We start from the raw sequence: 23970 nt of genomic DNA on the forward strand, positions 1-23970 counted from the left end.
TGTGTCCATCTGTCCGTCAAATTGTGGATGCCCTTCCAGAAAAATCGTTCACATTTTGAGGTGATCCAGTCAGCAAGCCATTGTTCGACATCTTCGTTTTGTTTGGTTTGAGTTGTTGTTTTAAGTCCACACTATGCACAGTAAGGCTAATCGGGACTGGACCTACAGTTTAAAGTGGGATCCGAACCACTTGTGCCTCCACCGGGTATCAAACCCGGGCCCCCTTGATTACAACCCATGGCTTTTTGCATTTTGGATTCTCGAAGTAGATCCATTTTTCGTCCCCGTCACTATCCGATGCAAGAAAGACTTTCTTTCATGCCGAGAAAGCAACACTTGCTTTCACCGTTTTTCGCTTTTCCATTTGTCTGTCGTTCAGATGATGTGGGACCAATTTTCCTGCCTTCTGGATCTTTCCCATGGCATGAAGACAATCAGATATGGTTTGGCGACCAACATTCTTTGCCAGTTGTTGTTGCGTTTGCGTATTGTCTTCGTCCAACAGTGCTTGCAATTCGGTGTCTTGGAATTTTTTCGGCTGGCCCGGCCAATCTTTGTCTTTCAAGTCGAAATCACCACTTTTGAATCGTCGAAACCAATGCACACATGTATCTTGCATTAGGACATTGTCACCGTACTTTTCCACAAGGATATGATGGCTTTCACTCGAGTTTTTCTTTTAATTGAACAAGAAAAGCAGGACGTGCCGCAAATGCTCCTTATTTGGTTTGAAGGTCAACATGTTTCGCACATAAACCCAATATCACGATCACTCGAACTCGGTTGCACATTCACGGCATTTTGTCAGGTACTGTCCTGGCAACACACTGACATAACAGTTGAGACTGTGCACGAACCCTTGCTTCCAGTGCCATCGAGCGATGAAATTAAGAATTATTAACCGGCACACCTGGTAATGTCAGGCGTTATGTAGCTGAGGGGCTTCCATGTGTGTTCATCCTTCTCAACGGGTGTCTGACCAGCCATAAACTGAGCAAGCCGTTCAAACATTTCTTGCTTTCTTACCAGAACACTTTCGTAATCATTGCCACTCTCTGTTGCACTTTTCCAGAGATTTCTCAGGCCCAAACATATACACAATGTAAACAGTCAGTACATTCACCTACCTGTGTGAAACTTTGTATATTGATTCCTAAGATGTGATAATGCTATCATCTACCATTGCATCATGCTACTACAATAGCCGTTCTGGGTGATAACTTTCAAATAAGCAAAAGGAAGTGCCCAAATCGTGTTTATGTGAGAGCATGGCACTCCAAATATGTATGACTAGGCCTAAGCTTAAATCTGACCATATTTACGACAGTCATGTATGCTTTGCTTGTTTGAATTGTTGTTATAATTTATTGAGTTGGTGTTTTAAGTCCACTTTATGCACAGTAAGGCTAATTAGGACTGGACTTACAGTTTAAAGTGGTATCTGAACCACTATGTGCCTCCACCGGGTATCAAACCTGGGACCCCTCAATTACAAGGTGACTGTGCTCCTGCTGCCCCATCGAGGACACAAAATTGTTGTTTTAAGTACATTTCATGAACAGATAGGCTAATCGTGACTGGAACTACAGTTTAAAGTGGGATCCGGACCACTGTGTAATTTGCCTCCACCTGGGATTACAAGGCGACGTTATCACTACATTATCGGGGAGGCCGACAGTCATGTATGTATTTCAAGTTGATAAAATTTAAATATAATCGTGAAAATATGAGCTTTCACTTCCTCATATACTTACCTTCAAACCTCGATGTGTTCTGAACCGACCTCCCATATCTCCTGGCAACTTTGTTCCAGGCCACACTCTGGCCTTTTCCCCTCCACCTCCGATATTCCCTGGCCTCCTGTGAGTCTTGGTAACACCATGAGAAGCTGGACCTCCTTTAAATCCCCACCTTTTAACCACACCCTGAAAACCATGGTAGATTCTGGAAGGAAATACGCACACAGAGACTTAATACCAATAAACTACATACAAAAGTGTGAATGCACATCATACTTACACATAAAAAATCATACACTACTCATGCTTCATTCCTTGCTGTTAACATGGTGCATTTTTTATTTTACCTTGAAGCTCAATCCTTATAGGAAATGCTTGTTAAATTATTTTCCCCCATACATACACACTGTAACTTCTGCATGTAGCGACTGTTTAAAAATACTGTGTGTGTGATACTATCAGCACATAATTAACAATATGCTAGCTGGTAATAGGTGATTCTGGTCAGACGACTTTTCAAGTGTTGTATATAGAATTTTATTTTACATAATCTTTAAAAACAGAGTATCAATAAGATTATTCTTTAAGGTAAATCCATAAATCCCTGAAAATTCAAATGGAAAGATTATAGAACTTGGAAGACCATTTACATGTTCATTGCTGTGTATTACAAGATTGTAGGGATGGGACCGATTAATCGGTACTCTATTGGTATCGGCTGATATAGGCATATCGGCAAAATTACCGATTATTTTACCTATCCGATATATCGATTATTATCTGATAATTTAGTGCAAAATTCTGCCATTTTGTTGTAATTTCTATGGATAATATCCATGCCCTACTTTCTAAAAAGTACAGTGCTGTGCAAATTAATGTGGACAAAGAGAGAAAAATCATTTTTTCACAGTTCTTTACTCCTTATTGGAGATGTACGTAACATACACTAGTATGAAATATGTCCTCCTTTGGCTACAATTAGCTGCTTGATGAAGTTTGGCATTGATTCAACCAAATTTGAACACACAACTTTGATATCACTGTCATGAAACCACACGTGAATCACATTGGTAATGACCATTTGTTTCGTTGAACAGTCCATTTTTGCAACACGTTTCTTCACAATACTCCATAAGATTTCAATGGGGTTAATATCTGGTGAATTCCCTGGCCAATCTAGAATCGTTCAATTGTTGTCAGAAGCAAATTTACGTACAGACGTTGATGTGTGGCAAGGAGCAAGGTCATGCTGGAAAATTTCTTGCCGTCGTTAGTAGGTTTTGACCGAGTGTGAGAATTCTGCACCTCAATATCTCAATGTATTTTGAGGAATTCATCATTCCATTCACTGGTACAAGGCCTCCAGGTCCACTGCAAGTAAAGAATCCACAAAACATTTGCTTGTGGGTGGGGTGTTTGACTGTCTGAATGCAATGTTCAGGTCGTAAAGATTCACCTGGACCTCGTCGCACAACAGAAGCTTTGTAGCCATGAACTTCAAAGTGAGACTCATCTGAGAATATTACCTTCCTCCAATCAGCTACTGTCTATTTCTGGTATTTCCTAGCCCATTTTGGGTGTTTTTTCTTAATTTTAGCGGTCAACAATTGCTTTTTAACCGGTTTCCTGGATTTTTTTCCAACTTCAAGCAAGCGACATCGAACAGTTGATGCATCAATACTGATCCCAGTAGAAAGCAAATCACGTTGCAGGTCCATATTTGTTTTGTATGGGTGAATTTTACTGTTTCTTAGCAGTAACGTGTCAGTTCTAGGTGTTATTTTAAGTTTTCCACCATACTTTCCTTTTCGTTTTGGAGAAAAACTACCAGTTGCCCTGTAGTTTCTAATAATTTTTGAGACCGCTGATTTCCCAGCACCAGCCACTTCAGCGATTTGTCGCACAGTCATGGATGTGTTCTCACTCAATGTAATAATTCTAGAACGTTTTCTGGGTGTTATACCCATACTGAAAACACGTAGGAACACGGAGCATAACAAATGCATGTTTACTACAGCCAAGCACTCACAGAAGTCTGTTGGTTAACAATTGGCATTGCAGCACAAAGACAGTAATGAAACAACAAAGATGCTTCAAACCTTGCAATTGTTGTAAACATTATCAAGTACGCATCAAAAAGTTAGCTGATACTACTAGTATAAGTGTATGTTACGTATTTATTCGATTATCTCACATAAAGAGTAAAAAAATGTAAAAAAATGATTTTTCTCTCTTTGTCCACATTAATTTGCACAGCACTGTAAATGACTAAATATGCAACTTCTTTTGCACTGCAGTCACCTTGAAACACACATTTCTTACAGAGGTTAGTGAACCTTTCAGGTTTTTCAAGGACCATTTCTAATTTTATATCGGATCGGTAGAATATCGGTTATCGGTAAATTTTATATCGGTACTTTATCGGTATCGGCCAAAATTTCATATCGGCCCATCCCTACAAGATTGTATAAAACAATAGAAATATATTATAATTCATGATAAATTCACAAACAGTAAATTGATAATTTTATAACAGAGAGGGCACAAACTTCTCATTAGCATCATCAGAGCCACTGGAGTTGAATACAAGTGTTTTTCTTCTGATATATTAATTTTTAATTTTAGTGCAAAAAATATTGCACTGCACAAATTCACAATAATTTTAACATAACAAGAGAAAAACTGAACTGAACTGTCTCAAAAATAAATTTAAAAGTTTTATAATAAAATTCTCCACACACCACATTAAATTAAAAATCTAAAGAATATGCATTTTTAATGATTAACAGGAAGAACACATTCTTCCTTTTATATTAAACCTTATTTCAGTCTGGATAAGTTACAAGATTCTTTCAACTGTCTCTTAGTTTTAGTCTTTAAACAAAATAATAGTGTTTATCAACATATCTAAATTCAAAACTGCCATTAGAATAGTTCTTAAAGTTATAATTGTAATGGATTGAATTGCTAAGGGATGTCTAGCAGACTGGACACTGTGCACACACTTTGGCACATGATGTGATTCAAATATCAAGCACTTTATACCCCACAACTTACTGTAGTGTTTTAAAATAATGCACCTCAACCAAGTGTTAAAGTTAGATTCTTTGTATTTTTTTCTTATTGTGCTTTGAGGAAGAAATAGTGATTACAAGAAACTAATGAGACACTCACAAAGGAGAATATCCATGTCAGGACTTCAACCCAGAACGTTTGGTTCTGAGATTGTGAATCAATCACTCAATGCATCCTGCCACTGAGCAACACTGGGTGTTTGGATGTCATGCCAGTGTTTTAATAACCGATACAAAGTTGCTGTCTGGCCTCATTTAAATTAATGGACATTAAACTGTGGAAAGAGAGATGAGGCCAAAGTGGCTGGTGGCTGTGTTGGTAGAGCACTGGTGTAGAACTGGGTTTGATGGTTGGTTAAGTTCCGTATCACATGTAGTCAATGGATTATCAAGGGACAACCATGAACTCCACAGAGGACCATGAAGGATTCAAGAAATGTTAGCAGTTTTTATACTTGTTCCAAACATTAAAAAAATAGCCTGAATAAACTGGTTTAAAAATTAAATATATTCAATGAATTTTGAGACAGAAATACAGCAACATTTTTTTAATATTTCTTATTAATATTATAAATTGTTTATAGTGCAAAAAAAAAATTAAAAAATAATTGCCAATAAGGCAAGTGCAGGTCATCTGTTTTGGGTGTGACCTTTGATGCAAATACAAAAAAGAGAAAAAACAAGCACAACAAATATAACAGACTTTTAGGTAAAATGCACTAATCACAACTCACTGTTCAGTATTATTATTATTACTTAAATTTTTAGTATTACAATACACTGTATTGGATATTGTAATAAAACACCCTTGATGAACAACTTTAAATCATTATTTGACACTAGAAATTCACATTCTGAGTTAAAGCCAGTGGAAAGTCTGCAATACCAATATATTTAGGAATAGGTCCTTTGTAAATGAAGGGTTAAAAACTGCTGGCATATTCTATTACACTTTGATTTCTTTTACTGTTTAGAGAACATGCAAAACTAATAAGAATATGACAAACAAAATTAAGGTAAGAATGAGTTAAACCTTGTGCTAACATGATTTATTTAAAATAATAAACGTATCATAATTCTTACTTTGTTCTTTGTTTTATTGGTTCCTGTACACATAATGTTCGTTCTTGCATAATATTACACCTGTTTCACACAGTCTTCAACAGGAGAGTAACAAGCATCAGTGTTAATGTAGCCATAGGTTAATTTTGATATTTCTTTGGTTTTCTTCCTTCTTTATTCCATGTCTTTTTTTCTTGTATTATAATATCTTGGTTGTAAGAAAGAATGGATAAGAAAAATATCAAAACTATCCTGTGAGCACCTTTTCACATGACCTAACAATTTAGCTACATCTAGTGAAAACTGAAACAGTTAAAATATTGTGAAAAAATTAGTCTTGTGCCAGAGAAAACAACGTAACAAACATTATGATACACTTATTACTTGAAATACATAAATAAGAAGTTAATTTGAGTCTTTGTTTTAAAATCCACTTTATGCACAGGGTAATCAGAACTCAACCTACAGTTCAAAGTGGGATCCGAATAACTGTGTGCTTCCACCAAGTATTGAACAAAGACCCCCTGGATTACAAGGTGATGACATTACCAACTAAAGAACAACCAACCTTCGTAACAGTGATATGCCCTTCCAGAAAAATATTAAAAGTATATAAAACCCATACTTATGCTGCCTTCACTTACGTTTTTGAACTTACATCTACAGCATCCCCTACACGGAAATGATTTGCATACAGTGGTGTTCCTGGCTGAATTTTGGCATCTGCTGTCACACGAAAACGGGTCAATAGCCTCTTAGGCATAAGCCCTGACTCCGTAAACAGACCACAATATTCCTTGGTGAACTGAGGAAAAATAAAAATAAACTTAACAATTACATGAATTAACTTACACATTACTGATTAAATTGAAAATTGTGGGTGTCGTATGCCGATTGAACTTGAACGCCAGACCTGGTTATTAAATGTTGTTTGTCATCAGTCTGTGTATTGTTCCTGTCATGTATGTCTAAAAAGTCATAGCCGTTCTCCGTGACGAGACTTCTTTCTATTATACCGATATGTAAGTTGTTGTACTTGTTCTATTACTGTGTTCCAGAATTATAGACTTTTGTTTGTGTTACAAATTCTGTCTTATTCTTAACTCCATTTCTTGGATAATCGAAGAACTGAAAGAACCCAAAACTCAACAATGGCGACGAGGATCTTGGAAACTTAATTTGATACTTACTTCTCGTAATTTTACATTTCTTGTGATTGTTCTTCAAGCTGTCTGTTGGAGGTAAGAATCTCTATACACAATGCAAAAGTTGTCACAATTTTCTGAATTCTGCAGGGAGCAGGAAAGTATTAAGCAATACTTCGATAGATTCGAGCATTTCTGCAAAGCTTCAGACATTTCCGATGATAAGGTTAAACATGTTCTATTAGCAGCAATAGGACACAGAACGTATGCTGATTTATACAATCTCATACAACCTAAATCAATATCAGAGCTCAGTCTTGCTCAAATTCAACAAACATTAATCAGCCATTATGAGCCCAAGAAGAATCTCGTACTTGAAAGGCATAAGTTTTTTCTTGTTAAACAGAAAGATAATCAAAGCATTCCTGATTTCATTGTGCAAATCAAAGAGCAAGCCTCAAAATGTGATTTTGGTGATCTCATTGATTCAATGTGTCGCGACGTATTTATTCTTGGTATGAGAAGTGTGCGCGTTAGAAATAGACTGTTATCAGATCCTGATTTGACCTTGAAAAAGGCAATAGATACGGCCATGTATCTCAACGAGCTAGAATTAAATGAGGGAATTGTTAACCAAAGTCACTCAAAGAATGCTGTGGAACATTCTGAAACTCCGACTGAATTCACTTAGCAAATCCAAAACAGGTACAAGGGCAATCTTCGAACGAACATCAGACAAAATAGAACTGATACAAGGAATATTGGTAACAAATCAAAGAATGATTCTGGTAAACCGTGTGATAATTGTTATTCTTTTCATCCTAACGGGAAATGCCCAGCTTTCGGGGCTACTTGCAGATATTGTAAAAAGAAAAATCATTTCTTAACAGCCTGCAAGAAGAGAGAATATAACAATTATAACAAAAACAAATTGGTTTCTAGCACAAATATTGTGCTTAAGCCTCGGCTGGATGTTTCTCTCAACAGCTGAAAACTGCTTCTCCTTCTATTGACAAAATCTTCTAACATATGCTTCCAATTTCGATGATACTCTGCAAGGCTTTTCTAGAAGGATACACGGAGGGATGTAATGATACAAAAATCAATTTGGGATTCTAGTTTAGCGTACAAAAAATTGGAAATTCAGCATTAATTGGATCTGAAACCAGCTTTAAATGGGGCGTTTGAAGAGTTTAAAACCATTTTAGCATTTAAGTTCAATATTGTGCATCTTAGTGTCGTGAATTTATATAGATAATTCTAAGCGTTTGCACAATATCTTCAACAGAAATTACATAATTTTATTAAAAAAAAGACAAGTATTTAGTTCCCACGCCTTCTGCAAGTTCGAGGATTTTCCGCTTATGTCACTGCTGTCGCTTCTGGGCAAGCAACCCTCTGAATGTGTATTCTCCCATCTGCGGCACCGGTCATGTGCCGCTCGGAGCGGAGGAGGGGGAGGGTTTCACACCGCAATTTGTAAACTTATCTTGCTTTGACATCTGGTTTATGTTTTGTCCGCGCAAAGACCTTGGAAACTCAGGGAAGTGCATTCATTCCTTCAGTGGGTGGCTACTTTCAAAATACAAGACAGACAGTCTTGGAAGTCGAGGAAGTGAATCGCCTTCACTTAGTTTACACAAATTACGTCGGTTCGTACAAGTCTGATCCGAAACAAGAAAGCCAGTTACTTCGTTGACTTACTCTGTGATTCTATCCGATTTTTTTTACATATCTAGGTTATATGCATCATTATGGGAATTGAAGAAAATGTAGGATGGAAGAGGGTGGTTCAGAGATTCCCATTTTCGCATTTTGACTTTTGTTTTTACCTAATACAATAATTATACTTATACTAAATCATTTGCGCCGCGCTGAGACCCAAGAACTGACATTTTAATTTATTGAGGCTCAAAATAAATAACAAAATAAACATTTAAATTAACGTTCATCATCATATTATTATTATTATAAAACGTAAAGCGCAAAATTTAATAGGACGACAATGCTCTGTGTGAGTTTGGTGTGGAGTAACAAAATTTTAATAAATTTATTTCCAAATCATGAATTTCATTTGAAATTAATTATCTCCCTGATCGCATAGTGGTAACGTTATCACCTTGTAATCAAGGGTTCCCGGGTTAGGGTCCCACTTTAAACTGTAGGTCCAATCCCAATTAGCCTATCTGTGCATAAAATAGGACTTAATACAAAAATTAATGTAAGATTATGTAAAAATTGACAATTTTGACTGACGTGTCGGCGTTAAATGAACCTAAAAATTAAATGACAAATTACACAAAAATAACAGAAAAATTACGAAGGGGAAAATTTATGTTACTGGTTGGAAGATGTAGAGGCTGGGGAAAATGAGACAGGAGACACTTACCTGGAATTCCCTTTAATTTGAACAGTGACTTGACATTGGTAACATTAACTAAGGAAGCATTCATTCATTAACTGACATTCGAGCCTATAGGACTTATGACATTACGGTGCATCACAGTCAGAAATCTGGAGAAATCTTAATATTTAGTTACAAGTGGGATCCAAACCACTCCTTCGGAAGAGACGTGTCTTCACCGGCTATTAAACCCGGGGCCCTCTGATTACAAGGTGTTACCTTTAAGCTACCTGGGAAGCCCTCCTTAGTAATGCATAATATTTGAATACAATTGAATTGTGTTCCTTTTCCAGCAGTTTAGCGAGTAAAATTTTAAAATTTCACTTACACTCGAAACTAGGGCGACTTTTTTTTCGCCTCATTTGAGCTGGAATGATACTTGGGAGAGTCTAGAACTTGTAATACAGAAAACTAACTTTTATTTATAACTCTTTTATCTCTGTGTGTGTAAAACCATAGTATCTTTTTCACGATTAGGTCTCTTCAGATATAGAGCTTCCTTCATTTCTTGCCCTTCTCTTTCTCTCTCCACTTGCTCGTTCTCTATTTCGCTTTCTACCTTTTGCTTCTGTTTCTCATTCTCTCATTCTATAGTTTTTTCTGTATGCCTATCTTTTTGTTTCTCTTCCTTCCTTTATCTCTTTGTCGTTCTGTACTGTTTCTTTTCTTTGTTCCTTTTCTCACTCCACCGTGAGAAATGTTTATCTTCATTTCTCTCAATCGACCCCTTCCTCTGTTATTATAGTCTGTTTTGGTTGGTTTTCCTCTTCCTTTTCCTCTCTTTTAGTCTGTTTTGCCTCTTTATTCCCACTGGAGGCACATGGCACAGTGGTTCGGATCCCACTTTAAACTGTAAGTCCACTCCCGATTAGCCTTTCTGTGCATAAAGTGGACTTAAAACCACAAATCAATCAATCAATCAATCTTTATTTTCACTTTCATTCTCTATCCTTTGGTTTTTAAGCATCACGCTCCAGCCTCCTTTAGCCTACCCCGCCCCTTGGGGTGTCGTCCTTCAATGGTACCTGTTTATTTGAGAATGGGTGAACCCCAGAGCCGCTTTATGAAGAGAGAAGGCCGCAAAAATCCGACCTCACAAAACACGCCCAGGAACCTAATCTTAGTTTCCAGCAGGCCAGTGAGACGCCCAGCCGACTTTACAAAGGGAAAACTTCCCTGTTATTGTCCTTCAATACTTCTTCTTCTTCTTCTTCTTCTTCTTTTTTTTTTTTTTTGGAAATCAACTTTAATCTCTATTTTTTCATTCCAAAATGAATAATTTCGGAGAATTAGAGATTATAAAATGGAGTTCACCTTGGCTTTTCTGTCACTTTTGAGCCGGGGACTATTTAGGGGAGGGAGATCCAGAGGGCATTGCCATACGCAGAGGGGGTGCTAAAGGAGCTACAGCCCCCCCGAAATTTTTAGAAAATAAAAAAATTCAAATGAAGGTAGTAATAAAGTCGAAAAAACTCAAAATGAACCCCAATAACCATTTTTGTGTTTGAATTACTTTTAAAACGAAGGATTAAAATGGTAATTTGAGCTCATACGAAATGAAAATAAAACACCAACACTGAAATGGATTTACGGCAATGTATTCTATGATTCAACCAAATATTTAATCTGCCTCTGTTCAGTAAAGGTTAGATTCATGACACGGAACCCGCATTCACATTCAATTGTAGATATTGGTACAATTTCAATTGAATTCATATAATCCTTGACCTTGAGTGAGGTGAAAATGTGTCTTGGCTGACATGATTCCATAAATAACACGTTCTTAATCGTCTAAATGCCATGTGTGTGTATTTAATAGGACCATATTCATATTCAATAAATATTCGATCCTTGATCTATTTGACATTCATTTCTCATTTCATTTTTTTGCGATATTAACTACACCTAAGCTAGATAAAGAATATGTGTTGTTATATCCCTGTACTTACACCGTCTTTTTGCCTATTCAAGTAATAATAATAATACATTATTAATTAATTTACATATTTAATTAATGTCATTAATCTAATGTGAATACTTTAATTTCATCATTTATATTATTATTATTTCTGAGACTTGGTTCGGACTCTCCCCCCCGAAATATATTTCTTGATACGTGCCTGCTTTTGACTAATCTTGATTGATTGATTGATTTGTTGTTTGAAGTCCACTTTATGCACAGGAAGTCTAATCGGGACTGGACCTACAGTTGAAAGTGGGATCCGAACCACTGTGCCATTTGCCTCCACCGGGTATCGGACAGACTAATCTTGAGTAATAAAGGTCCCGAGTTCGGCGGTTATGTAAAAAGTAAAAAAAGTGTTCCCCTGTGCTTAGCACCACGCCATGAAGGCGTATAGGGGGTGTGGGGGTAACGCCCCACACTTTCTTGATCCGGTCGTGAGTGGGGGTGATGTGATCAGCATCACGCCCCTGACCGCCTTTACCCCCCAGGGTTTCCCCCAGGTACCCATGTTATTCGACGCTGGGTGGGCGCCGGGGCCGCTTCCTACGTTAGAAAAGTTCCCGGATTTGAACCGGCCGGGGATCGAACCCGGGACCTTGTGCATGGTAGTCAGACGCGTTACCGACTGAGCCACCGCGTCGGCGGTTATGTACAGAATGGTATTTGAAAGTGAAGGGGAAGTGCTCCATCTGCTTGCTAATGTTTGGTTATTGTGGGGAGACTATATATGTACAATTTATAATATATCGATGCTTCAAGAGTAGTTGCCGGAAATTTTGCAAATACCTCACTCTTTACGTGCATCTATCAATATCTCCAACTATTAGAGCACAGCCAATTATGATTGTGAACTGATAGCAAAACGTTTGTTTGTTAAACTTGTTTTAAGACCAATTTATGCACAGAAAGGCAAATCGGGACTGGACGTATAGTTTAAAGTGGGATCCCATCCACTCAGTGGGGTAGCGCAGATCTTTGCCCCCCCCGCAAGTAAAATATTGATTGGCCCCCTTAGTGTCACAAAAAAAATATGACGCCAGAGTGGGACGGAGGTACAATAGTTAGATAGTTATCTGTTCTCCCCCCTTCGTTGTACAAGAAATCAACTTTTGCCTCAAATATTATGCCTTCCCATTTTTTTGTTATCGACTTATATCACTGTAGTACCTTCTTGAAACTAAATCAGGATGGTCTGAAGCTCTGAAAAATAACTGGAAGAAGAATCTGGAAATATTTTCTCTAATTCAACGCAGGGACACAGCCAGGAATCACTTTTGGAGGAGGGGGAAGCTTCCCGCTGCCATATATTTTGTTCCTGATGCTTTGTATTTTTGCTTGAAATATTTTTTTTTAATGAAGTTACATATATTACACAGATATTAAAAAATACTGTTTTGGTGGAATTATAAAAAGATAGTAAACACTCCTCTTTTGGACTTTGAGGTGGACGTGCCTTCAGCCCCTAAACCATCTCCTGGTTCCTCCAGGCCAAGATTCAACGTAAGAGTCGCTCATATTAGCCTTCTAATACTGAGTGAGTAATATACTCAAGCAACAAACTTATCCTTCAGTAAAGGGGGTTGAACCGGATATCTAGATTGTCGGTAGTAACCTATCACAAGGTAAATTTCAATCTGCTACGAAGAAATAACTGCAGACTCTAGTCTTGAGTGATAGATAATAAAGCTGCGAAGGAACTCTATTCACTGAAAATTTGTCACTCCATGAAATGCAGCTTGGAAGGACTGAAACCTCCCCCCCCCCCCAACAAAATAAAAGAAGGTTGCCACAGGTTAGTAGACCTCAACATCATTATTCATAATTTTAATGCTGCCATTCTTTTTTCGATAGACCAGTGATCATACTTTCTTAAATACTTTTTCATGAAACAAGAACCTTTTTATTAATAGATCATCAGTGCTCGAATTTTCCTTTTTTCTATCCCCAACGCGAACAAGGAAATTTGCAGCGAGGAATTTACCCTTCGAACACTGCAGATCAAAAAATCGTAACACGTTGGAAAAGAAGAACTAGTTCGACAGAAATGTCCACAAAATGCCAAATTGTAAGAAAAATGAACTTACAAAATTACACAAAATAATGGTCACATTTAACTCATACGTTGTATACCCTGCGTGGCAGAGGATGGGATAATGGTCTTTACAGCAAAGGGATAATTTACTATGGGTTTACTGAGGTTTTCGGTCCCTTTGAAGTAAAACGTAACAAGTGTAGACAATATGGAAAATTCATTTCAGCTCTTATTTCAATATGAAAAGAATTGGGACCCCCCTTGAAAATATTAGGTGGGAAGTTACATTTTAAATATCACGTGTAAAACTAAAAGGTTACGAATTAACAATTTTGATGTTTATTGTAAAATAAGGATAGACTGGTTGAGCAACTGAATATTTCTACTGGATTCATAACTGTAGACAATTGACACGCTACACTACGTTTACGACAAACTGCGTAGATACAAAGGAATGAGATGAGGGATATTTTCCTATCGATGGACATCTGCGAGCAAGTAAGTTAATTCTGCATTTCGGAGGGGGACCCATATGACAAGTTACTGGAGCCCCTCTGGCTGAGATAATACGTCACTGCTTGTTATCGCAGACGTCGTATATGATGTTACTGGGAACCAGATTTCTGTTTCGTAAATCGATTTTTTTATAAGCGACACTATATGTGGAATTTCTGCGATTATATAAAAAATTCAAGAACGCATTGTGGGGCTCCTACACCTCGCCCCCCCCCCCTCGCGTTGCGGGGATTGCGGGGGTGGCTGCTACGCCACTGGAGCCACTACGTCTCCACCGAGTATTGAATCCTGGGTCCCTTGATTACAAGGCGACGACGTCACCACTACGCCATCGGAGAGGCCCTGATAACACAAAGTGTGTAGCTTCTTGTACGAGAACAGTAACAACAGAATCCTGATTCCAAAGCTGAGAATTTATATTTTAGGTATTTTACTACATAATCTATGTTAGTTGGCCATTTTACTGTAACAAAAGGAATGTACCGACGGAAACAAGAAGAAACATGCAGCTTCACAGTGCATAGGCTGGTAATCTCAAAGGACGATGTGTAAGGTTTTTTTCAACTAAGGAAAGGAAAACAGTTATTCTTCAGGGTTTCGGCACATCTGTCAATGGCCAGTGGGAACGACCATTCATTCTCCCCCTCTCCCTGCCAGATCGTAAAAGCAGCGAGGTCGGGTTGCTGAAACTGGGTAACGATGGTAAGAATATGGGAAATTTGTGACTGGGAAAAAGAAGAATTTCTTGAAAGCGACGTCAGCGCCTCCCTCGTGTTCCCTTGATACTGTTGTTAAAACGGAACTAACGACACTCGCGAAATTTGGATTTCTTTCAACATCCAGCCGAGGCTTAACACACGTATCAATGAAAGATCTATCAATGTTCCAGCTAATTCAAAACCTATGATTGAACCTAACAATCACAGCAATTTCAAACATATAATCCGACAATCATCCATTGAATTTTCAGATTTTAATGTGCCGTGCATTTCCATAGATCACAAATTTGCAGATATTCAAGAAGAAAAATCTAAGAGCGAATTTGTTGATTACAGCGCCGCTAGTATCCAATGTAACGCTCAGTGTCCAGAAATTTTCACTACTTTCGTTACTAAAGAAAGTGAATCTGTTTGGCATACACATGGATCGTTGTTTATCGACTTACAAGTCAACAATTCTAAGATTCCATTCCTAGTGGATACAGGTTCTGTTTATACTTTAATTGACAGTAGACAATTTGAGTCTTCATTGCGAGGTTGCACTATACACAATTTTCCTATCATCTTGAAAGCAGCAAATGGTAATAATCTTGGTGTTTTAGGAAAAGTTAATGTTGAAGTTGTATTTCAAGGAATGAAACATAACTTAGATATGATTGTTGTAAAGACAAAATTGAATCGTTCGATTATGGGTTTATCTTGGATTGATATTTTCATGCCTGAATGGCGAAACATTTTTGTTTCACATGTTCCTCAGATGGTTGCAACTACTGTTGAATCATCAGCAATAAAAGAACTGGTTGCAAATCTAAAGAAAGATTTTCCTATACCTTTTGATGGTGACATGTCCAAGTCGATCAAGCGCTTCGAGATAGACTTGCCATTGAAAGACGATGCTACTCCAGTGTTCAAGAGATATTATGACGTCCTGTACTCGCTAAAGGAACCAGTCAAAGATGAATTACAGAAGTTGGTTAGTGACGGAGTCATTGAACCGATCAAATCATCATCCTGGGCTTCTCCTCTTGTTGTTGTTGTTCGTAAGAAAAATGGTGAATTAAGGCTATGTGTGTCCTACAAGAACACTGTAAATCCGCAACTTAGGAAGATGGGACATCCGTTACCTAAAATAGAGGACCTTTTCAACAAGATGGTTGGTTGCAGTTGGTTCGTTTCATTCGACCTTCGAAGGGCTTACCTTCAGTTACGCCTATCTGTTCAGGCTCAGAAGGTCCTTGTCTTCAACACGGAATTCGGGTTATTCGGACAGTTGAAGCTTCCCTTCTGAGTAAACTCTGCCAGTGCCATTTTGCAAGCCACGATGGAGCAGATATTGATGGGTGTAGACAAGGTTTCCATTTTCCAAGATGACATTTTAGTAGGAGGAGTTACTCTTGAGGAGTGCAATGATAAGGCACGAAAGGTGCTAAATCTTTTCTCCGATTATGGCGTCCGCATAAACGAACAAAAGTCTGTGTTCTTTGTGCAAAATGTGAAGTATCTGGGACATTCTCTTTCACAGGAGGGAATTCGTCCTCTGAAAGAAAACATTGATAAAATAATTCAGTGTAAGCCACCCACTAATGTCGGCGAATTGAATTCTCGGTATGGTCACATATTACGCTTCGTACCTGCCAAACCTAGCTGACTGTGTTGCCAATTTATATGATTTGTTGAAGAATGGGGTATGCTGGTCATGGACAGATGTTCATCAGAAGGAATTCCAGGAGGTCAAGGATCTGCTATCTAAGGACTTAGTACGCACAGTATATAATCCTGATAAAGACTTATACCTGATGTCGGATGCATCTCCTACCGCTACGGGAGCAGCCATAATGCACAAGATAAACGGAGTGCTAAAGCCTATCATGTGTATGGCCGGTACTTTATCCGCTGCGGAAAGGACTACACTCAATTGGAAAGGGAATCACTTGCATTAGTCTGTGGAGTCAAATACTTTCACAAGTATCTCATTGGACGACATTTTGTTGCGTTCACCGACTCAAAACCTTTATCTCACCTGCTGGATCCTAGAAGTAACCTGCCTGCTTTAGCCATCAGCAGAATCAACAGATGGAAGTTAGTATTGGAAGAATATGACTTCAGAACTGTTTACACGCCTCATGTTGAGTTGGCTGATGCACTGTCTAGAATTTGTGTTGCAGATGATCCAGTTCATGATTATTATGATGATTTCGCATGTCAGTTGACAGCTGAGCCGGTTGTCCTTAATCTTATTGAATCTTCGGTGTTGACGCGCATTTCGCTGGAATCACAACGTGATCCTGAACTTTCTAAAGTCTTCGAATATGTTCAAGGGAGATGGCCACAATTCATCGGGAGAACAAAAGGTCATCCTATCAGAAAAATATTCGACAGGCGATATGATGTCCACATACAGAAGGGATGTATTTTCGTGGGCGAAAGACTGGTCGTACCTGAATCTTGTATCCAAAGTGTCCTATCTCTGTTGCACAAATACCACCAGGGAACATGCAAAATGAAGGAAATAGCTCGTTCATCGTTCTTCTGGAACACGATGAACGAAGATATTGAGAGGGTTACATCTTTGTGTGACACATGTTTGCGATACAATAACAGGCCCAACGTACCAGGTACCGCGTTCGAAACGTGGCCTATTGCATCGCAGCCTTTTGAGCGTGTTCATCTTGATTTCTTCCATTTCTCAGACATGAATTTCCTGTTGCTGGTTGACGCTTATTCTCATTGGATATCTGTATGGAGAGTGAAGAATATGCAATTTGACACCATGATTGGTTATTTAGATGAATTTTCTTCATGCTTTGGATATCCGAAAACCTATGTTACAGACAATGGCCAACCATTTGCATCTTCAGAGTTCGACTCTTATTGCTCAAAGATGAATATCAAGCTTCTTCACTCAGCTCCGTACACTCCCCAATCAAATGGTCTAGCTGAAAGGAATGTTGGGGTGGTGAAGAACTTACTGGAAAAGAACTTTTCAAATCGTTCATGCATCACGTTGAGAGAGATGGACAAGTTCGTTCTTGAGCTTTTAGGCAGATTAAGGAATACTCCAGTCCACGGGTACAGTCCAGCAGAATGTTTGCTTAAGTTTCGGCCAAGAACAGACATTTCCACTTTTGACACGTCAAATAGTTCCAAGAATCAACCTATTAGTCCCGTTCTGTTTATGCCGGGGGAAAAGGTACTTTGTGGAACGTCACAAGAAAAAATTCAGCCATGGGTCCAAGTACAAAATCGGCGAAATTGTTAAATTGATAGGCCGGACGATGGCGAAGGTGATTGTAGATAATGACCTGATTGTTGTTCATCTCACGAAGATCAAGAGGTATCCCGACAAGGTTGGAGAAGACACCTCTGTCCGAAATCAAAGTCGATCGCGCGGAAACAACCCAGTGCTTGTTAGAGAGGAGGACTATCTCCAAGTACCTGCTACTGAAGATCTAGTGGAACATCCAAATGCGACCTGCAACAATCAACCGGTTAGGAGATCACAGAGACCAAGACGATCGCCTGACCACTATGGGCAAACTCCATGAAACGGGAGTCTTTTCAGCCGAAGGGGTAGAGAGTGTCGTATGCCGATTGAACTTGAACGCCAGACCTGGTTATTAAATGTTGTTTGTCATCAGTCTGTGTATTGTTCCTGTCATGTATGTCTAAAAAGTCATAGCCGTTCTCCGTGACGAGACTTCTTTCTATTATACCGATATGTAAGTTGTTGTACTTGTTCTATTACTGTGTTCCGGAATTATAGACTTTTGTTTGTGTTACAAATTCTGTCTTATTCTTAACTCCATTTCTTGGATAATCGAAGAACTGAAAGAACCCGAAACTCAACAGTGGGTGTGTCAGGACTTGTGTTATTTCTGTCACATTATACTGTACGTGGCCCAGCCCCTTACCATAATAAAATAAATATGTCTGAGGACTAAAATACAACCTGGGTTAAAAGCTGAGGCTGTAAAGGGGCACTCAGCACATATAAGGACAAAACACAGAACAACACAGGTTGTATAGGTATTGATTCACACTTAATTACCGTATTTACTCATGTACGCACTTTTTCCACAAATTTTTGCTCCCAAAAAATGTGGTGCGTATTATGCACGGAATAATTCAGACAGCCAATATGAAACTGTACAGGGTCATTCCATGATTTTAGGACACTTGCATTGATTTTTCATGTTTATGGAACCCTATCATGTTACATATCATTGTAAAGCTTAAATCCTGCAGTGTTTTAATATGGCAACAGTATTCCATTCAAGGTAACGACACTAATGTGAAATGCGGATGAAATAAGATCTTCACAAAATGAAGGAACGTTCTGAGTTCTATGGTGCTTTGGATGAAAGAAAACATAAGGAAAAAAAACAATAATTAAAATGTATCACTGGCCAAATAATAATAATATATATATGGAGTGTGTAAATTCCTTAATGGAAGAAATCTTGTGCTGCTAACTGCTAGTTTGAAGGTCCTGAATGTGCTTTGTATAAATGTTACATTAGTCATGAAAAAAGTATATATATATTTTGAGTTATTTTAGAAAAAATAAAGAAGGAATGAGCAAAACAATGTATAAATGTTTCAAGGCCATTTCACACGATTTTTCACTTTGTAATGTAATGCAGTGCAACTCTGGCGAAATTCGAGCATGCACCTTCCGTCACATGGGATGCATATCAGCAGAATTTGTTGGGCGAGAAATAATAGAAAATAACTTCCTGAGCACTGCAAATCCATAATGTAATTTTGATCTTGCTTTCTACTATTACAGAATAAATATGGTGGTTAAGGAGTGAAAGCCTTTGGGTTGCACAGTGTAGGGAGAGGGGCGAGGTGGCGTGGGTTGGAGTCTTATTGTTTAAAGTCCGCGCGTTCATTATATCCCCAGCGGTTAACAAAGGGAGCGGTACTCTTTGTTAAAAGAAACACCCAAGCTGGCGGTTTTCTTTTGAAGTACAAGCAACAAACTGGAGTAGGAAAGCGATGTTGCCAAATTGAAGAGAAAGAGGAAAAGCAGAAAGAAATTGTAAGGAAAAAGAAAAAGAAAGAGAAACAAAATTAAAGAATATGGGAAGAGAAAATAAATACAGATAAAGATTAAAAAGTAAGTGTTTAAGGGTATTATCGAAGTGGGGAGGGAGGGTGGGGGAAGAAATATCCAACTCTTACATATTAGGCCTTAATTGACACCGGGGTTCTGGAGGGATTCTGAATTAAACATGGGGGGGGGGGGAAGTATCCAACTCTAGGTCTTACATTATGGCTGGTATTTTAGTTAGAGGGGGATTGAACATTAAATTGAGGGGGTATCCAATTCTTGTGTATTACTATTGTCTTAGACTGTTGCGGAAATTCTGGTGTGGAGACTGAGAATTAATTTTTTTGGAGGAAGCAATGCTGTCTAAAACTAGCATGGAAATTTTGGTGTATTGTATTAAATTTAAAGGAGGAAATAGGAAGCTCTTGATAAAGTGTTAAATCTTAGACTGTCGAGAGATTTCTGTAGTGGAGAGAGTTCGAACATTAAATTTTGGAGACTGTATTTAGCGATATTGTATGTAGTACACGTTTTCTACCCCAAACGTGCCAAAAGAGAAGCTGGAAAAGACAAAATATCTCGGGATCTTAAGGAAGTATTGACACCCCATTAAATTAATATTCTTGAAAGCCTGCAAAGAAATGGGTGTAAACATTTTCTTGCTTGCTCTTGCATGCACTCGCAACCATGTGTTGCGAGAATGCATGTTTGGCGCTTTACTGAGGAGAATGTGAAGTTTCATACTATAGCTGCATTACAAGACACAAGCGATATTCTCGATATTCATTAATAACATCACTTCTTAAAATATAATGCTTAGTGTTGGTATACTGCTTAATGTAAAGCAGGTGCATCATTTGGGACAAAAATATATCGAATCCCTATTTCTAACTTGTCACAGGAAAATTTTAAATTTGCACTGAAGATAAAATCCAAGTAATTATTGCTATGGATTATGGTTTGTTACTAAAATAATTATATTTATCCGAGGAAAACGGGGGGTGAGGGTGAGTTCTTTGAAAGAGGAACCCTGTTATATTATCGCCCTGAGGTTAAGAATTTCTAGCTAGGGTTCTGTAATGTCTCGTGAAACAAATTGAATCTGCCATACGGCTGGAGCATATTATTTGGTTTGCCAAGGTTGAATTATTCTATCTTTATCTTAAGTTGTGTAACAATTTGTGTTAAATACTCAAATTTAGTTTTATAAACCCACTCAAAAATACTATTTATATGCATATATACATATTTTAATTTACTACATTTAACCTATCAATGTGCTAGCTTGAAGTTTTTTCGAAAATCGAACAATCAAAAAATATGGACAATGTAACATGCTATTTCATTCAAATAGACATCAACTATTACACATTCATCCAAACTATTTTCGGGGGTTTATGAACGATTTTAGGGGTGGTCTTGAGTGATGGGCACCCCTGTTTAGGGAATAAGGGCAGATCAAGTATAGTGTTCTGTAAAGCTAAGAAAAAGTTACTTTCGGTAGACACACTGTCGTAATTAAATACTTTGTGAGGATTACGATATGGTTTGAGGGCATGAATGATGTTTTTTTTGGGGGGGGGCAAATGATATAATCTGGGGGGACGCATGACATTATTTTTGGGGGGAATGCGCCATTGGCTTTGAGGAGGGTGGGCACCTCTGCTCTCCATGAAGGAAATAATATCCTGCAGTTTTGTCTTCATACTTAGGATTTTCACTAGCAGCCGTGAGTGATAACTTGCATTATGCAAAGTCTAAGGAAAAAACTAAAAGCACAACACTATAACAAAGCAACAAAACAGCACCATAACACGACACAACTAGTTAAAAAGAATCAACCCCGCACGTGGTTATGGAGCAAAAATAATGAGAGGCGATTTGCAACTACAAGAAATGTAAGTAAAGAAAATGTGGCAACAACGTCTGAGTCCACGCGCTTATCGGGAGCAGCTTGGCTATTGTTTGCTATTGTTGTCAGTGTTAAGTTTTATAAAAGGGTTGCCGATGGGGACATAATAAACGTGCGGACTTTACACAAGAGAATATTCTCCTCAGGTGACTCATTGAATATGTATGATGTTATTCACTCTTGGTCAGCATAGCAACAGCTTTACGACCTACAACTAAGGAAGGCATTTCTTGACACTGCACATTATATACAAGATATAATTTTTTGTAACTTTAACCCATCAAGAACCAGGGTGCGTATTATACATGCACGCGCACTATACACGCATAAATACGCTACCAGGTATGTGCCAAGTATCTAGCAATGCTCACCAGGAGATTGTTTGCTGATTGACCAGACTTATCATTTATTAACATGTTTATAAGTTTGAGTTTTTGTTTCCAGTCCACTTTATGCACAGAAAAGCTAATCAGGACTGGGCCTGCAGTTTAAAGTGGGATCTGAACCACTATGTGCCTCCACTGGGTATTGAACCTGGGACCCCTTGATTACAAGGCGACGACACTACCACTGTGCCATCAGGGAGGACACATATTAAGAGCTTCAGTGGCTTTTGCTGATAAACTAATGGTAACACATGTACATTTTTACACCAGTAATTTAATTAGAGCACAATTCATAGCAAGTTACTGTCAACAACAAATACTTTCTTCAACAATGGAAGTCCTAAATTGCTTCAAATATTTATTGAAAGTCCCTCATCAAGAATATTTTATTATAAATTAAATAAATTATGTTATTACACCAAACCATGTACCTGTGTTAAAACTGCAACAGGCAGGCAGTTGAATCACACAGTGATGCTATAGTCTCGTAATTCTTATTTGAGCAAGGTGAAGTGAGGAATGCTAGTTTAGTAAAGTTTATGTGACCATTAAGCAGTAATTACTTTGCACACCGAGTGCTTAGATACTTGACATGCTCTGGAGTTTGGAAGCTGATGACTTATAAAATCATTTAAGATATTATGTAAGTTTTGATTTTTCATCAATGAAAAGAAGTCACATACTTGTGGAAATATCGGAAGAATTCAACACAACTGGATAATTGGTGGTTTAAATTACTAACACTATGGAAAAAAACAGCAATTAAGTGAAATTGTAGTTCTTATTCACAGTTCCCTGCAACGTTACATCATTGATTTCCTGCTTTCTGTAACCTGATTGTGCTTGCTTGTTTGTAAAACATAAATCTTTATTAAAGAATTTTGTACAAATGTATGAAACGATGAGGAGCAAAACTAGAGGCGTAACCACAAATTTGTGTTTGGGGAGGGGCAAGTACCAGGATAAATATGCCAATAATAATGTTATTATTATTATTAGTGGTGGTGGTGATAGTATCAAAGACGTATTCATCCTTGTAAATCACGCAATAGGGGGTAGAAGCCAGTGCTAAAGCAGTTGTATTGGAACAAACGATTTGAATCATGTTTTCAACACATCCAGTTTCACATTAGCTGATAATGGAAAACAAGCACACAAATTGTATTTTTGATCGATTGATTTGCTTTATTTTACTTCGCTTTTTGTGCCACTTTTAGCTAATTTGCGAAGATGGGGATGAGTTATGATACAATGAAATTGATGAATGGACACTCACAAAGATCCATGCCCAGGCTGGGATTCGAACCTGGGATCCCTGGCCTCGTAGTATGTGAAAATTGTTCTATTAAATTGTAAATCTGATAGATAATGCATTCTGAATATAATTCTTCTTGTACATACGACATGTATAACTTCCATGTACAACATATATTTTACACACATGCAATATGGAGAGACGTAAGAAAATATATATGCAACATGCTAACACTAAACTGAACATATTCAAAGTTCCTTTTATAATTTCAACAATATATTACATTATCAATTCATCTGCTTCATGGTCACGTCGTTGCCTTGTAATCAAGGGGTCCCAGGTTCGATACCTGGTGGAGGCACATAGTGGTTCGGATCTCACTTTAAACTGTACGTCCAGTCCCGATTAGCCATACTGTGCATAAAGTGGACTTAAAACACCAAATCAATCAATTAATTATCTGCTTCATAACATACCAACAGCAGAAATGATATAAATTGTCTCTGAAATGTGCATGCTCCTTCTCCTCAAAAGAATTGTTTATGCATCTCAGACAAAACTGTTTAGCAGATGCAGTCTGAAGTACATAGTTGGTCTTACTTCTCTCTCTGGTAATTTACAATACATTACAAAAAAATGAGATTGCAAGCAAAGCGAGCAAGAATGTCCTTAGATCCATTTTTTTTCAAACTGAAAACAATATT

At 37.9% G+C, this 23970-nt stretch overlaps 1 protein-coding gene across 2 annotated transcripts in view; it reads right to left on the reverse strand.

The window, feature by feature from the left end:
• mRpL3 (mitochondrial ribosomal protein L3) overlaps positions 1–23970 on the reverse strand; it is a 55576-nt gene that overhangs the window by 15574 nt on the left and 16032 nt on the right. For both annotated transcript variants that reach the window (XM_083139271.1, XM_083139272.1), the window contains exons 5-6: positions 6520–6680; positions 1755–1944 (exon numbers count right to left, since the gene is read on the reverse strand). In XM_083139271.1, the coding sequence (XP_082995397.1) occupies positions 1755–1944; positions 6520–6680 (351 nt within the window). The remainder of the gene's footprint in view (positions 1–1754; positions 1945–6519; positions 6681–23970) is intronic.

Source organism: Lepisma saccharinum, chromosome 17, assembly GCF_977018435.1.
Source record: "Lepisma saccharinum chromosome 17, izLepSacc3.1, whole genome shotgun sequence".
Classification (NCBI taxonomy): Eukaryota; Metazoa; Arthropoda; class Insecta; order Zygentoma; family Lepismatidae; genus Lepisma; species Lepisma saccharinum.